The sequence below is a fragment of the Megascapheus bottae genome, chromosome 7, assembly GCF_031878675.1.
Source record: "Megascapheus bottae isolate mThoBot1 chromosome 7, mThoBot2.hap1, whole genome shotgun sequence".
Classification (NCBI taxonomy): domain Eukaryota; kingdom Metazoa; phylum Chordata; class Mammalia; order Rodentia; family Geomyidae; genus Megascapheus; species Megascapheus bottae.
This window is the reverse complement of record NC_143515.1, coordinates 7,260,581-7,278,285: the sequence shown is the minus strand read 5'-3', so window position 1 is coordinate 7,278,285 and position 17,705 is coordinate 7,260,581. Positions and strand designations below refer to the sequence as shown.

The window sequence follows — 17,705 nt, the reverse complement described above, 5'->3', positions numbered from 1 at the left end:
TTTTGTATTTTATCTTGCTTCTACTTGTCATATTACCTTACTAGTTTCATACATATCTGCTTCTCCTATCAAACTAAGAATTCACACCTTCTTAATCTCTGTACTCCCAGCATTTGCTTAATAGATGTCTGTTGAATAAATAGACACATCATGAAAGTTGTTGCCATCAACACTTACTTCTTATAATTTCTTCAGCAATATAATTTTTTCTCAGATGCATCTTGTACACTGAGTATCTTTTTCTTGAGACTAGAAACAGAGGATAGGTAGGAAGGGTTGTTTATGTCCAGCACTTCACATATACAACATATCCAGCTACTTTGCATATTAGACTTCCAGAGAAAACTTCCACGGCCCTTACTTGTCTGTGTCAAATCCAAGAAAAGTCAAAAACCAAGGATGAACTGAATTCAGTAACATTTATTTCAGACCCATTGAAACAGTATGATCATATTTCTTCACTCATAAATACTCACATATACAAAATATGAGCTTTTTTTAGCTTCCATGAAAGGACTTAATATAGGCAGCACATTAGGCCAAATTAAACATACTCCATAAATACTGAAAAAAAGATACTTTGGAAGGCACTGCTGCCTCTTATCCCTATTGAATTAAATAAGCCAGGCAATCAATAAATACATAAATAATTGGCAAATGACTTGCTCATCAGAAGCTAGAAGCAAAGACAGAATTTCTTTAAACAGAATATGCCACAGTTTCTGTCAGGCTGGCCTTGAGGAAACAGGACAGGTGAGAGAGGCTAGACACAGCAAAGGGTCTGATGGTTCCTCTGGGAGAACAGAATTGACATCTGGGTAGTGGCAGCTGAGCTCCCTAGAATGCCCTGTGGAAGGCATCTGGGCATTGGTGGAGACAAGAACCAAACTTGGTCTACAACCACTCAAAATCCTTCTATTTGCCTTCTACCAGCTTTAAGATTGGGATTACATTCAACTTAATGTGGATATGCTGGGGACAGCTCTGGTTAGGAAGACACAAATTCCATGGTGAAGTCTGTTATATCCTGACCACCACTGTTTCCCAGGAACACTGGCAGATGATTTTCTTGAGAGGTGCTGATGTACCAGTTGGGGTACTGAGCAGACTCAAACTCCACCCTGTTTCTGATTTCTATCTTGTTGAAGACAAATCGTTTTTCCATCTTCCTCTTGGGGTATTCATTGGGATTTACAGTCTGTAACAAAATAGGAGGGGAGGTAGACACTATGAGAAAGATGTTTTCCTTCTTCTAGAGAGGAGGTTGTAGGCCACAGTTTCGAGTTAATTTGGGGGAAGTCATCTTTCTAAGTAGTCCTAGAAAGAACAGTTGGTATTTTCTAAATTGTTGCCTGGCGTCAAGGAACATCTTTAAGCTTCTAGACATATGTAGTTACAGATACTATTGTCCTATTTTGTTTTTCTTAAGACTTTGGCTATAATGACATCAGCTTGGAAATGATGTTTTTGCTAGGAAAGCTGTAAGTATAATGGGGGAGTGATTTTGGAAGTGGACTAAAGGACGATGACTTGTCCCTTTAATTGTTTAGTTACCCAGATTGTCATCTATCAAAGGAGAGAAACCCTAACTATGTGTAATCATTGTAGTTTTAACCTTGTATGACCTGTTGGAGATCATGGCAGACATGGTAACCGCAGCTCAGTGGAAGTGACATTTGCATGTATTTAAATATTCTGTTAAATTTATTTTATACTGTCAGACGCTGTGACTCACGACTGCAATCCCAGCTACTCAGAAGGCTGAGATCTGAGGGTCATGGTTCAAAGCCAGACCAGACACTAAAAAGTCCATGAGATTCTTTTTTTTTTTAAAGTCCATGAGATTCTTATCTCCAATTAATTATCAGAAAACTGGAAGTGGCACTGTAGCTCAAGGTGTAGGGCAGTAGTCTTGAGCGGAAGAGCTCAGGGACAATGACCGACAAAAAAAATATTTTCTACTTGAGCACCTGCTTCTAGATTTTCCAAGAGGTTGGGGTAGAGAGTAGAGGATTGTTTGGGATGAATTGTAGAGAATAGATGATTGGAAGTGATGGCTAATGGTATTCAGAGAACTCTAGGAAGGACTTCCTGTTTTACTTCTTTCTTTCTTTCTTTCTTTTCTTTCTTTCTTTTCTTTCTTTCTTTCTTTCTTTCTTTCTTTCTTTCTTTCTTTCTTTCTTTCTTCCTTTCTTCCTTTCTTTCTTTCTTTCTTCCTTTCTTTTTTTGTGGATTATGGGGCTTGAACTCAGCCTAGGTGCTTGCTGTCCCTGAGCTTTTTAGCTTAAGGCTACCACCCTACCCTTGAGCCAAGCCCCACTTCCTGTTTTCTAGAGGTGAATTTGAGATAAGAGTCTCAGGTCCTTTTGTGCCCGGGCTGGCTTTGAACCTTGATCCTCAGATCTCAGCCTCCTGAGTAGCTAGGATCACAGGCGTGAGTCACCACGCCCAGTGACTTCCTGGTTTTTACTTACCTCCAGCTGTAGGATGGGCCTATCGTCTTTCATCACACAGGACAGGTACAGATTCTTCCCCCTGAGGCCCAAGGCCACAGGTATTTTGTCATAGCTTTTCTTTCCCTGCACAAAGCTCATGGAAAACACCACTGGAGAAAGAAGAGACGTCTGTGGTCAGGGATGGAACAGTCAGGATGGATTCAATCAACTGGACTGAACCACACAACTTAGCAAGCTCTATTTCTTTCTTTGGCCTAATGGGATAACTAGATTTTTCACAGACCATAGCAGCCAATTGGTTGATTTATGGTTTTCCCAAAGAAGTGCTGAGGTTTTCTCAGAGCCTTTTAGTAGTGGCAATGAAATATAGAGTAGTCTCAAATTTTGCAGTGTTGAGGGAAGGAAGAAAGCTATCTTGTCATTGTCAGGCTATGTCCCATTTACACATACAGAAAGAACACTTAAATCAACACGGAGGAATTAGAGAGCCAGGCGTGTCAGCTCACGCCTGTAATCCTAGCTACACAGGAGGCTGAGATCTGAGGATCAAGGTTCAAAGCCAGCCCAGACACAGAAGGATCTGAGACTTTTATCTCCAATTAACCTCTAGAGAATGGGAAGTGGGGCTTGGCTCAAGGGTAGGGTGGTAGCTTTGAGCTGAAGAGATCAGGGACAGTGCCCAGGCTAAGTACAAGCGCCATGAGCCACAATAAAAAAGAATCTGAGGTTCCATAGAAATCTGGCACCAGCACTGTTCAGGGACATAGTACAGTGAGTAGGAAGGACTGGGAAAGGAGTGGCCTCGCTTGGGAAAGTGACTCTAGGAAAGAGATAGCCATGTTGATTGTTCTTAGTCACAGCAGTCCTCTTAGCCCCTGAGCCACTGTGACTACACAAGTCTAAAGAAATAGGATTTAGCCCAGTTGACAGCAGGAAGTCTTTTCTTTTCTTTTTTTTTTAAGTTGATTTTTTCCCATATATTTTTATTGTAATTAATAGAAGGGTTATATTATATTCACCAGATAGAAGGTACATTATTTCACAAACATTGATACCCTTTCTCATGTCATGGACCCCATTTCCCTCCCCCCAGGAAGCTTTTTCTTGAAGAATACTTCCCCATAAGAACTCGCTGCCAGCCACCAGCCTTACTCAGCCACAGTGGCTTGATGATGCCAGATCTGTCACCACAGCTAACAAGGGCTCACCATATTTTACACTTCCCAATGCCATCAGAAAGAGAGAGAAGGGGGGAGGGAGGGGGGAGGGGGAGGTGAGGGAGGGGAGAGAGAGAGAGAGAGAGAGAGAGAGAGAGAGAGAGAGAGAGAGAGAGAGAGAGAGAGAGAGAGAGAGGAGAGAGAGAGATTCTGATATGAAGTGTCCTTATAAGAAACAACATGGTCTTGGGCAGGAAGGCTTTTAGCAGAGTGGGGAGCAGGTTGGGAATGGAGATGGACATATTATCTCTGTAGTTTCAGCCTCTGCAACAGGAAAAATGAAGCCACAGGCAATGAAGCCATATCCATCAGATGACTTCCTCCCATGGGAACATTGGATTGTGCTCTCCCTGTGTGTTGAATAATAGTTCCACGAGTGTTGGTAGAGTCTGAAACTTCTAGTCACATATTTACTAACAAAAGGTCATAGCAGACATTCAAACCAATACCATGTCTAGAACTCAAATAAGCATTTATATATTCTTTTCTTTTGAAAATTTGTCTCATTATTCTGCGATGTAGAGAAACAGCAAGCTGCCTGGAGGCTGAGAAAGCAAACCAAAATGTCTCTACTTACCTTGTTGGCTCAGATTTGACTCTTGGAGGTGGACAGCTTTCAGTTCACAGGGGCCAGACAACACAAGGGATTTTTGCTGTCCATCCCGGAGTATGCAATTCAGTGATCTCACGGGTGTATCACACACATATGGACCGTCTTCCCAAGCATCACAGATCATGGGTTCTGAAATGTAGAGTACATATTTGGTTTAGGCAGAGAGTCAGAAGAGCAAGCCTTGTGACACAAAGCAGAAGAATATGGAGGACATGAAAGCATGCATGGGAAAAGTGTGATTCTAGTATTGGTGGCAAGAACTTGGGAAGAGGATGAATAAGAACACTGGCTGGGGTATCCTAAGTTATGGTGCTAGGACTCCTCACTGTTGACCAGTGATAGAGAAACTTAGATAAAACATTGCTACTGATAATGCCAGGCTGTGAGTTGTAAATAGATGTAGTTATCAAGGTCTCAATAACTATGGACTACTTTCTGCTAACGAGATGATTGATTTGGCTTTGAAGCCCCTTCGTTTTGTAAAGGTCTTCTACCTTGAAAGGCTTAAGCTTGGGGAGGTTAGTTGACTGTGAGAAGGGCAGGTCCTTATCTACCTTCTTCAAAGATGAAGGAAAAGATGGTTCTCAGGTCATTATCCTGGAAGGTCTGTGAGTAAGGAATGTGCTGATTCTTCAGCTTCTCCACAGCCACGATGAGCGATACCGCCTGCTTCAGACTCTTACTGAGGCACTTCTGGGAGAACTGAAGCTGGATGCCCTCATCCAGATGGTAGACATCCAGGTCTTGGGAGGAACACTGTGAAGAAATTTCAACAGTGAGCATGCCAACGTCATCAAGCCAGTGAATTCCAGTGACGATGTCGGGGAACAGCAGGACTCTTTGAGACAATTAAGCTCTTAACCATAATCCCCACGTCTCAGAAAGCCAGAGAGTGGGGGCATGGCCTAGTGGGAAAGTGCTTGCCTCGTATGCACAAAGCCCTGGGCTCAGTTCTTCAGTACCACCCACATACACAGAAAAAGCCAGAAATGGTGCTGTATCTTAGTGGTAGAGTTCTAGCCTTGAGCACGGAGAGGCTCAGGGACAGTCCGTGCCTGGGCCACGAGTTCAAGCCCCAGGGATGGCAGAGTAAAAAGAAAAGAAAACTAAAGAAGCTACATACTCTACTCAAAGTTGACCAGCACATAAACTTCCTGACATGCTGTTCTTTTAGAAAAAAATTCCATTTCTATTTTCTCTTTCTTAAACACGCCCCTTTCATCATTGTTCTTACACCTTCTCGTACTTCCTATCTTTTTGTATTTGCACTACTTCATCTCTGTGCATTAATTTTTCACCACAATTAATGATCACATTTCCTATTCACCCATGCTCACTTGATAAGTTGTCACAGATACCTTTCTTCACAGGTATTCTGCACATACTGTACAAATGGTTCCTGTTCATGAAAGGTCACCACTTTAATATGATTTAAAGAAAGCCTACATTAACGTTAAAGGAAACTGTTGTCCTAAGGCAAGACAAGGGATCTAAGACTTCAAGGACAGTGATGGAGAAATCTAACAACACAAAGGAAAGCTAAGCAGGGGAAAACTTCCTTCCCAGGAAAGAGACTTCTGACAAGATGCAGACTTCACAGGAGGCGGCACAGACCAATGCCAGGCAGTGCCAGGCAGAAGCCAAAGGGCCTCACTCAGGCTTGGCATTCACCATCCTGATCTTTAACAAATGAAGACATCTGCTTTCTGTAATACCAAGGTCTGAATTTGAAGACCAAAGAAGCTATTGTGAACTAGAGAAAAAAGTCAGAAACAAGTGACTGCTAATTCATTCACATATATGACTGAGCTGGGCTAATGGCCACATCACTTGAGGAAGTTGTCAAACATCCTTGCTGGGATGTCAGAATGACTCTCCATAGGAATGAGTCTAAAAAAGGCCTATTTATTAAAGGAATAAACTTAGCCAGCACTGAAAATAGTCTAGAATGGATAGTTGCAGATCATCTGGTCTATACCCTCTATTTTTTGGATGAAATCATCTCATCCAAAAAAAATCTCATCCTCAAGGTCATCTGCTTTGTGGTATAGAATGTGAATTAAGTATTTAAAGTAGCCTGCATCCCCTTCATAATATGCATTGAAAACTTGACTATTTTCCTGAAATAAAGCAACAGAGCCATTTAACACTAAGCCTCAGTAAATAGCTGCAGAAGCGTGAGAACTGCATGGTGGCCAGAGCATGGCATAGCTTAATCTGTCTCACTGAAAGAAGTGAAAGTCATTCTATCACAAAATACTCTGTGAACAGGGAGCCTGGAGCCCTTTGAGTTTTTCCTGTGTCAGAGCCCTCTCAGGATCTGAGAATGGAGCTATGTCTTACCTTTGTTTGCTTGGGACCATCTGGCTCAAAGAAGAGATCACTCTCATCACTGGAATCAAAAGACACAGCTTAAGATTACTTTTCTTTCTATTCATTTATATTTTCACTGTTAATAAAAATGCAAACAGCATGTCTCCCAAAGCTTCCTGAAGTCTTCTGGCAAGTTCTATGCATACTCTAAGATGTTCCATGTAGAACTTTCTAGAGGTCAGATACCTCCGGGTCAGACAGGTAAGTATCATTGGCAGTCTTTATTGGGCCTTAATACCTCAACAGTGTTCCAAAAGACCGAGCTAAAAATCTCAGCTTTCCCTCTCATCCAAGCCAGCTTTTCCAAAGAGGTCTCCTGCATTTCTCAGTTAGAATCTTTTCCTCCAAGTTGCTATTTGTGGAAACTCTTGCGGCAACATTTTTCTGAGCTCCAGGTCTCAAAGCTGGACTTGGAATGGGATATCAGTCTTTAAATCAGGTTGACTTGAACTGTGCTTCCTTCAGGAGGAGGCAGTGTTCGGGATAAAGCCAGTCTCTAAGCACAGACTACCCTCCACTGTTGAAAGAAGGACTACCTCCCATCTCCCCACTGACCTGTGGTAAGCCATCATTTCACTGGTGAGTTCAGGAACTGCGGCCATCGCTGCTTCAGAGACCTGCAGACAGAGGAGAGAATGAGTGACCACGTGTAGTGCCATCCCGTAGGAGCTGCCTCTATTTGTGAGCATCCTTCAGCATCTGGTGCTTGGCAGGCATGCAGAGAAATGATCTCTGAATTAGTAAGAGAATCCATGCACAAAAGCATTGTTCTTTGGACCTGTAGAAAGCATTTGCTGAATAAACCAAACCAGGATAATATGGCTAGAAAGGCCTGCAGGACACTTTGATATAGATAGCTCAGATGCCCAGCTGCTAGATATTTCCACAATATTCTATAAGTTGTAGCATTATAGTATACCCTATATGTTTGCAAATAGCTTACCAATTATGAGAGAGAGAGAGAGAGAGAGAGAGAGAGAGAGAGAGAGAGAGAGAGAGAGAGAGAGAGAGAGAGAGAGAGAGAATGGAGAGTAAGAGTTAAAAATCATACTTGAAGACTGGCTGGAGAGAATCTCAGATTGGCCTATTATGCCCCAAATTCTCAGATTTGCTGTACCACACTTCTTCCTTGCTGTTTTTATAGCCTTCAAAAGCAGAAGTAGAGAGCTGAGAAATTTTCCCTTTGGTTAGCTGATTTCACAACCAAGACAAAGGCATGGGATGGGGGAAGGAATAGCTGGAAACCGCTGAAGAAAGGGGCTGATACATTGAAATCATTCCCTAGTCCCAGGAAGAGCAAGGGATAGGAGACTATGACAGTGTCATCATGCAAATAGGCATTTTTTTAGGGCCATTGATGTCAATATTACAATACTGGATTTTCCTGAACTAGAAAGTTTATTATTTAATAAAGGATTTGTGGAACAAAGTAGAACATGTACAGATATGCATGCATGAATGCATACTCTCCCTTTTCTCCTAGAACTTAAGTTGAGGAATCTCTTACTTGGAGATGGATGGAATGGGGCAATATTAAATTCCCCCCGGCACTATCTGAATCGAGAGGTAGCCATCAACTACAAATATCTCTAAAAAGACACTTGGATTCTCTACATGCGGCAAGGAACATGCAAGATGCAGTGGAGAAGCATCCAGACAGGGCAAGGGAAACACATTCAACTCAGCAATGCCACATGTTCCTTACTTAGCCAATTCCATGTTGAAAGTACATCAATACTGGATGACCAAAGATGTAAGTTTAAATGAAGATGCATTGTGAAAAGGTGGTATATAGGGCAAATGGCTCGTGATCACCATCTCTTTTTAAAGTGTATAGGAGATATTCTCTGCCTAAAAGGTTTTTTTTTGGTGAGTTCATGTCTCTACAAGAGGATCCAAGGGAGACTGTGTCTCTTGGTTATGTTAATTATAAGCAGAGACCAGATGAGTACCTGCCTGAGGACCCTTCTTTTTGACAGCGTAAATAGATAATTAGGTCTTAAATGGTATGTAAAGTCTAGGAACACTTTCCTCGGCACTTTTGACACAGCTATATTAAGCAAACAATATAGCTCTGAAGCAAAACCTGGCTCACCTTTCTGGTCCTGTTAGGAAGCCATGAACTCCTTTAAAGCCAAGTTTAGCACAGTGTCTTGCCTGTGAATATAAGCAGTAGGGTTTGCTTATTAGTGAATGGATGAATTTGACAGTGTTTTCCTTCAAATAAGTATTTGCCTACTAAGTCTTGGTTATTGTGCTTGTTCTGCTTTATCTAAAGTAGACAACCCCTAACCTCGTTAGGGGACATTTGAGAGAGAAAGAAAATGAGCTCTGGGGCCAGTAGTGTGATCTAGTGGTGGAGTGCTTGACTAGTATGTATGCAGCGTGGGTTTGATTCCTCAGTACCACATACACAGAAAAAGCCAGAAGTGGTGTTGTGGATCACGTGCTAGAGCGCTAGCCTTGTGAAGGCTCAAGGACAGTGCCCAGGCCCCAGGTTCAAGCTCCAGGACTGGCAAAAAAAAAAAAAAAAGAAAAGAAAAAAGAAAGAAAATGAGCTCTTCCACATGGGCTTGATTTTAATTCTTAATTTGGCCATTGAAACCTTGGTATTAGGAAGGCAGATACAAGAAACTCATTGAAATGGTAGATGTTCTGTTTGCTCAGGTTCTCATGGGTCTGGTTAGCAGTGATCCGCTCTCAGTACTGAACCCTCTTGACATTTGGTTCTGTAGACCACTCAGCCCCTCAGAGGCCTCTTTGGGTAACTGGTGGACTTCTCTGTTTTGTCTTTACAGGGTTCACTCTGCAAATCATCCACTGCTCCCCAAGCTTCATCAAGGGGACAGTTATGTTCCTCAAAGCTTCTGTTGGCATTGTGGGCTGCCCTGATAAAGAACGGAGATGCCTTCAATCTGCTAATGTGATTATGAGATACCCAAAGGAGGATGAAAGCCTGCGATAAGAAGAGAAGAATACAAGGAACCTGAGAAGTCACTGAGTTATTCTTTCTGTGACTTGCAAGGTAGAATAGGGAACTTGAGTCACTTTGCTATCTTCTCATTGTAGCAATCCTGAGTTTCAGGACCTGCTAACTGCAAGGAGCCCTGATATTTTCAGGTGAGATAGAGTGATACCATTTGGCTGATGACAGATTACTATTTGGATGTGAATAGTGGGCAAAGAAAACAAGTCCAGATTTATGAAATGATTCATCCAGTGCCACAGTAGTTGAGTGGTACATTGAGTCTTTCTGTTCCAGGGAATGTTTGAATCCATGGGGCAGTGTCCTTGATTTAACAGATAGTAACAATTCACCATGTGTCACCTTGGCAATGTGGCTTGAACCCAAAACTTTTTACCATCTTGTCCAACTCAGGAAGTGAAACCTCTTTGTCGTGTGAAGTAGGCAAGTTGCACAATACGGGTAACAAACCCTGTCATTCCAGCTCAGGCCACAACACTTCCTTTTGGCCCCCAGAAAATAGAAAACAACTCAGTGTAGAATAAGTTGTAGTAAGTAAGCAGGGGGCAAGGGGAGGGGATATATGGCTGCTACTGTGGGGGTGCTGGTGTGTGTGCTGGAGTGAAGGGAAGAGGAGAATCCCCCCAGCTTCCCAGTTTCCACCCAAATCCTAGGAACTTGAGATCCAGATTGAAAAGTGTTTTGAAGGTTCTCATAAAGGGAGAGCTTCACAAGGTTGATGTTTAGTAAGGATTTTATTTAGTAGTGAGAAAACAGAAAAAGAAAGAAGAGTCATCTGCTTCCTGTACAGAAGATGGGAGGGAAGAAATCTCCAAAGAGGTGGTTACCATCTGCTAGATTTATCTGGAGAATTTCACCTTGAATTCTTATCTAGACATCTGCTCCTATCACCTGGCAACTCCTAATCATTTTGTTAACTTTCTAGGCTGTGAGACTGGGGCTGGGAGTTTGGCCTAGTGGTTAGAGTGCTTGCCTAGCGTGCATGAAGACCCGGGTTCGATTCCTCGGTACCACATACATAGAAAAGAACCGGAAGTGGTGCTGAGGCTCAAGTGGTAGAGCTCTAGCCTTGAGAAAGTCCAAGGACAGTGCTCAGGCCCTGAGTTCAAGCCCAGGACTGTCAAAAAAAAAATCTAGGCTGTGAGACAGTGGGTTTTAGGTAGGTCTCCTATTCAAAACATGGCTAAGACGAGTCTTGGTATCATTGTGACCCATGGAGACAAAATGGTCTGAGTCTTAGGACCTCTGTTTACTTGATATGCCCTTCAATTTTCTGTCTCCATCTGTTCAAATGGTTTATAGTGATTTAATAGCCAAAAGGAGAAGGCAGATGCAGATTGGCCCTTTATTGTTCCCTATTCTTCTGGTATGTGTGTGTGTGTGTGTGTGTGTGTGTGTGAACTGGGAATGGAACTTAGGGCCTTGTGCCTGGTAGGGGGTACTCTTCTACTCAAGCCTTGTGTCCAGTCTCTTTTTGCATTATTTTCTTTTCTTTCTTTCTTTTTTTTTTTTTTGCCAGTCCTGGGCTTGAGCTCAGGGCCTGAGCACTGTCCTTGGACTTTCTCAAGATTAGAGCTCTACCACTCGAGCCTCAGCACCACTTCTGGCTTTTTTCTATGTATGTGGTACCGAGGAATCGAACCCGGGTCTTCGTGCATGCTAGGCAAGCACTTTAACCACTAGGCCAAACTCCCGGCCCCATCTTTTTGCATTATTTTCAAGATAGGTTTAGCTGGCTTGGGCTAGGATACTTGCACTTGTGCTTACCCCATCACTGGGGATGATGGGTATGTACACCTTGCTGCCTTTTCCTGACAGCTGAGATGATAGGCATGTGCCACCTTGCCCAGTAATTAGTTTGATGGAATCTCATGAACTTCTATAAACAGAATGTTATGGGATTTTCAACTTTTAGTTGTTGTGTCACTTAAGCCCTTCTTAACTTCAAGTTTCCTCTACCTTGAAAGGTCATTCCTCCAAGATGAAAACAGGCAGTTGTTCAAAGCAGGAAGTACTTTGGTACCATGTGATACCTGTTCTGATCTTCCTGGTCTAACATGTTAAGATTGGATACACATTGGGTCCTCAATCATTTTGAACAAGAGAACAAGGAAGGCAATAGTGGGTCAGTTCTTAAATCATCACATATCTACTTGTTACAGTGAATTCTTTCTTAATTGTTCACTTTCTTACTTAGAGCACAGCTGAGTAATAACTGTTTCCATCCTTTCTCCAAACCATGTCTCCTTCTTGGAGTTGACTTTCTAACACAGTTCTTGGGAGTTTGTTATTTTTTCCTCATCCTTTGAAAAGTCCTTCTAATATCTAAAAGAGTCAACAGTACCCTGTGTACCTATATCTGTCTTTGTTTATGCCTTCTGTTTCTTTCAAATTTCATTTTAATTCACCAGGATCTTATTATGTAGCCCAAGCTGGCCTCACACACATTCCTTTAAATGCTGAGATTTGAGGTGCCACAACGCCTAGCTCTGACCTCCAGTTTTATAATCTCTTATGGTATTGTCTTCAGGTGGCCTACTCCCCGTTTTGAATTCAATAATTTAGAAAGGGAACATGAAGTAGGATATATTTGTGTGGGGATGAGGAAATTAAAAATATATGTTAAGAGAACTACACATAGAAGTTAAAATAGAATTGAAAATAAAAAATGAACAATTATAACAGTAAGCTTTTCATTGAAATGTTTTTCACTGTGGATTTCAAGTTCCTGTGATTTGGGTGGGAACTGGGAAGCTGAAGAACTACCCTTAGCTTCTCCTTCTGTCCAGCAAAATATATTATCATCTCTAACATTTCCCTAAGCTCCTCCTTCTCCCTTGCAGTTACCCTCTCTCCTCTTACATAGTAAGTTATAAAAACTGGAGGACATTTGTAAGGAAATGGAAAGACTTAGAAAAAATCATATTAAGTGAAGTAAGCCAGACTCAAAGGAACATAGGCCCAATAGTCGCCCTCATTTGTCATAATCAGTAGAAACCTTGGGCTCTCCTAGCAGAGATCTGCAATAGAGCAAAATCTAGAGACATTAGGCCAAATAGTACGACACTAAATGTAAGGACCTCCAGGATAAGGAAACAAAAGCCACATAATGAGTGACTGTTGTCCTTAATGTACTATGTTATCGCTCATCTCCTTTGCCATCCCTTGGTTATCTCATATTGTTACAATATTTCACCTTGTTATCTGATATATTTTATATGTGGTTAATTGGTTATTTGAAATTGGACAGGGAAGGGGGGCAATCAAGATAAGCGGGGGGAGGGTGGGAGGGAAATGGGGACCATGTCATGAGAAAGGGTATCAATGTTTGTGAAGTTATGCACCTTCTATCTGGTGAATATAATGTAACCCTTCTATTGATCACAATAAAAATTATTTAAAAAAAGAAGAAAAAAACTGGAGGACACGAGGGGGCTGTCTGCATCGATCTGCAAACTTTTAGAATGTATAGAGATAGAAAATTGGAGTAGGGGGCACCTAGCCAATGAAAATTCCAAAGCTCACATCTATTGTTTTCGTGTTTGGGGCAAATCTCAAACACATTTCCATGTTTGGGAATAAAAAATTGCACCCATCAGGTCATGTTTGAATAATAATTCCAATTTGGATCTATTGTCTTTAATAATTAGAATTGCTAGATAACATGACATACATATTTGTCTGGCTTAGATAATATCAAATCTATAGAAAAACCACATTAGGCGAGCATGCTATCTCTCTTGAGCCCCCAACTCCAACCTACTGTTTCTCCTCCTCCTCCTCCTCCTCCTCCTCCTCCTCCTCCTCCTCCTCCTCCTCCTCTCCTTCTCCTTCTCCTTCTCCTTCTCCTTCTCCTTCTCCTTCTCCTTCTCCTTCTCCTTCTCCTTCTCCTTCTCCTTCTCCTTCTCCTTCTCCTTCTTCTTCTTCTTCTTCTTCTTCTTCTTCTTCTTCTTCTTCTTCTTTTTCTTCTTCTTCTTCTTCTTCTTCTTCTTCTTTCTTTTTTTAGTTTAGCTTTTACCTCTGCATCTCACATATAAACTATTTTTCTGTCACTTTCTTCTGTTATTTTTATATTCTTATTATTCTTATTCTAATCCTGAGGCTTGAACTCAGGGCCTGGGTACTTCCCTGAGCTTCTTTTGTTTAAGGTTAGCATTTTACCACCTGAGCCACAGCACTACTTCTGGAATTTTCTTTTATGTAGTACTGATGAATTGAACCCAGGGCTTCATGCATGCTAGGCAAGCACTCTACCACCAAATCAGATTCCCAGTATTACTTTGTGATGCTAAAAACCACTTCTTCAAATCTATGATAAATAACTGGTAATCTCTGCTGATTAGATGAGCAAAATCTTTATCCTGTTTTTCAAAAATAAATCCTTGCTGAAACTTCTACATTTTTAGACTTTACTTTTGTGAGACCCTTTGAAAGTCTTTTCCTTGATCTCAAGTTCCTTTGATATGTGTGGAAACTGGGCTTCCCTCCCTGGGTGGGCTTCCAGTCTCAGTCTTTAGGTATTAGCCTCCTTAGTTAGGGATACCTCATCCCTTTCTCTTTGCAAGTGACAGCCAGGCAGATCCTAGAGAATTTGATCTATAAATCATGTTCTAGATCCTAGAGATTCTGATTTAGACTAAGAAGGCCCTGAACTATCTAGTAGCTGGGTCTATGAGATATGTGGTTTCCATTTATTTTTTGTGGGCAGAGTTATTATTTCATCTCAGAGAGGACACTGAAACCTTTGTGCTTTCATTATATCTGGCAGAAAAAGAAAAAAAACACCTGAATGGGTAAGGTAGATGGCAGGACTTCGCTACTCACTAGCTTTTACAATGGGTTTAAGAGAATGGACCATGAACAGGCTTTGATGTAACTTCTCCAGGATTCTGAAAACATTTTTCTGGAAATGACCAGAGAGTAATAATTTTTAAATTTTTAAAAAAATTTTTATGCCAGTCCTGGGCTTGAGCTCAGGACCTGAGCACTGTCCTTGGATTTTTTTTCAAGGCTAGAGCTCTACCACATGAGCCACAGTGCCGCTTCTATGTACATAATACCAAGGTCTTTGTGCAAGCTAGGCAAGCACTCTACCACTAGACCAAACTCCTGGCCTCAGAGTAATAATTTTATATGCAACTACTCAGCTCTGCCATTGTTTGGGAAAAGCAATCCTAGATAAAACTGACGAGGTTGAATGTGTCCTCTGGTCATAGTTTTTATCCTTGTTTTATACTATTGTATTATACCAGTTTTCTTAGGTATAAATTTAGAAACAATACTTCAAAACCACAAAAATAAAAAGTGTTCTTGAGACTAGTGAGAGGCTGGAAAGAGCTGAGCCGTGCACTGTTCAACTAACTGACATGAAGAGACGAATATAAGAAGAAAAACACAGAGGACCCTCAGGTTTTCAGATTTTTTTTTCCCCAAGAACTGCTCTGGGAGGTGGAAGACAATAAATTTGATGAATTACGAGGAGAATGCTGCTGACTCTAAGTCTGAAGGCAAGGGATGACATTTTAAACTTTCCCAAGAAAAAAAGGAGATGAAAGAGGAAGAGGAGGAGGAAGAAGAACAAAACATTATATCTATCAAGATAAAAAGCATTGATCCTTTACAGAGTACCTATTAAGTGCTAGATGCTTTCCTCATAGTAGTTTTCACAACCTTTAAGATAGATAATACTGACCCATTTCATCTATGAGGAAACTGAGGCCAAGAGGAGCAAGTTATTTAAAAAACAAGAACAAAGCAACTCAAAATAGAGCCTGGTGCCAGTACCTCACGTGTGTGTAATCCTAGGTACTTAGCACGCTGAGGATCACAGTTCAAAGCCAGCTGGGGCATGAGAGTGCATGAGACTCTTATCACCAGTTAACCACCAGAAATCTGGAAGTGGAGCTGTGGGTCAAGTCATAGAGCGCTCGTTTTGAGCTGAAGAGCTCAGGGACAGATCCAGGGTTCAAACCCTACTACCAACCACCACAACAACAAAAGTTGGATGAACTCAAACCAAATTATTCTTTCTCACTCTTTAATTATTCTGAACATCTGTTGCCTTGTTTCATTCTGTTTATATAGTATTTATCTGTGGATTGTATTTTTTCCTTTTTGTTTTTAATATATTAAAAAGCAACATGATACAAATGCTGTGGTTAATAGTAAAAATTTTCAGGGGCAGGGAGTTTGGCCTAGTGGTTAAAGTGCTTGCCTAGCATGCATGAAGACCCGGGTTCGATTCCTTGGTACCACATACATAGCAAAAAGCCGGAAGTGGTGCTGAGGCTCAAGTGGTAGAGCTCTAGCCTTGAGAAAGTCCAAGGACAGTGCTCAGGCCCTGAGCTCAAGCCCAGGACTGAGTTTTTATAAATAGCTCGGCAAGGAAACAGAATCAATACAAAAAAGTTTTTGGTAATGAGATTTAGTATTTTTGAAATTAGAAAATGTTAACTTTCTTTCCAGTCAATGTTCACAAAAAAACAAGCAACCCGTACAAGCTCCACAATAAACTGTACCCTTGTGCCCGTGTGCTGGGTACTTTGAAAAGTTAGCACATAAAGGCTTCCAGGAATTTTTCCCCAAAAGAGCATCTTTAGTAAAACATATCTAACTATGCTTTGATATTTTTGTTCTTCAGAAAGAGAACTTACATTAATACTGTAATTTTTAATGTAAAAATATACAAGTAGAGATAGTTAGCTTTCTGAGTAGCCCATCTTACACAAAACATGTTTTCATCTTGAACAATCCTAAAATTTGCTGGGCACTGGTAGTTCTAGCCTGTAATCCTAGCTACTCAGGAGGCTGATATGAGAATCATGGTTGGAAGCCAGCCCAGGCAGGAAAGTCTTGAGAATTTTATCTCCAATACACTACCAAATAAGCCATAAGTGAAGCTATGGCTCAAGTGGTAGAACACTAGCCTTGAGCAAAAGCAGCTCAGGAATAGTATCTAGGCCCTGAGTTCAAGCCCAGGACTAGCAAAGAAAAACAAAAACAAAAAGAAACGTTCAAATTTTAGAATAAAATCGTATGAGTATCTTCACATTTACTAGTCAAGCAGGGCTAACACTCAAAAGAATATGTTAAAAAATTTGTACTAAGGCTATATTTACCCTGAAACATAATATGCTTCCTCAAACAGTGTTAATAAAATGAATCACTGAACGGTTGTATTTCTTTATTAACAAAATACAGCCATTTCAGATTACCAACCTGAATGCTTTCTATTATATCCACAGAGATTAACAAGATAATTCTTACAATACAAAAAGATAACAAATAATTAAAATATTTGCCTTATAATACAACCAATTTATACAATTCACCCTTTCTCGTTGTCTAAAATGAGCAGGAACTATAGCACTTTTTTTTTTAAATAAAATTCTTTCCTCTTTCTAAAACCCTGAGGTGAAAGGTCATTACTGTAATAAAACTGGGACCACAGATCTTCTCATTTTTGTATGAAAACGCAGGTATGGGATTTATAACATTCTATATGTGATGATGGAGTCCTGTTATCCACAGTCCTTTCCTATCTGGTAGGAGGTGTGGAAGTAGGGCTTGAGCTTACACCTTGATGCTGGGGATCGGATGAGCTGACATCCTGTGAGGTGACTCCTTCCTGGTGGAGCTCCTCCGTGACCTTCCTCTCCAGGTTCCCCATCGGCTGCTGGGTCGCGTGGCCCAGGCTCACACTGCCAAAGACCTGGTTTATATTCTAAACAGAATTGGCTCGGAAGTTATACATCGTAGAACCTCTGTCCGCTCTGGTGTTGCCATATTGTGGTTTTTAAGAATCTGGCTAAACTCTGTTCTTTTGTTTTTCTTCTTATCCCTTTCTGAATGTGGCATGTGTGAATTTACCTTCTTCTTATCTCTGGAACTTTCCAAATTAGTGTTTCCCTCCTTCCTTCCTTCCTTCCTTCCTTCCTTCCTTCCTTCCTTCCTTCCTTCCTTCCTCCCTCCCTCCCTTCCTCCCTTCCTTCCTTCCCTCCCTCCCTCCCCTCCTTTCTCCCTCCCTTCTTTTTTTTAAACAAATATCCGCCTTTTATTAC

At 41.2% G+C, this 17,705-nt stretch overlaps 1 protein-coding gene across 1 annotated transcript; it reads right to left on the bottom strand.

Moving 5' to 3' along the window:
• Positions 1–436: 436 nt before the first annotated feature.
• On the bottom strand, positions 437–7,763 carry Il1b (interleukin 1 beta). Its single transcript, XM_090336092.1, has 7 exons — positions 7,711–7,763; positions 7,215–7,276; positions 6,630–6,678; positions 4,841–5,042; positions 4,251–4,415; positions 2,475–2,605; positions 437–1,198 (listed from the first exon to the last, which is right to left on the bottom strand). The coding sequence occupies exons 2-7, from the start codon at positions 7,259–7,261 to the stop codon at positions 989–991; spliced, it is 804 nt and encodes a 267-aa protein (XP_090192218.1). The 5' UTR covers positions 7,262–7,276; positions 7,711–7,763; the 3' UTR covers positions 437–988.
• Between the last annotated feature and the right edge of the window lie 9,942 nt (positions 7,764–17,705).

Bases quoted from the DNA above. Each gene is read 5' to 3' on its own strand.
- Il1b (XM_090336092.1), bottom strand. From the start codon at position 7,261: ATGGCCGCAGTTCCTGAACTCACCAGTGAAATGATGGCTTACCACAG. The intron at 6,679-7,214 runs GTCAGTGGGGAG...TTTTGATTCCAG, and splicing joins GAAATGATGGCTTACCACAG to TGATGAGAGTGATCTCTTCT. The intron at 5,043-6,629 runs GTAAGACATAGC...ATTTCTTCACAG, and splicing joins ATGGTCCCAAGCAAACAAAG to TGTTCCTCCCAAGACCTGGA.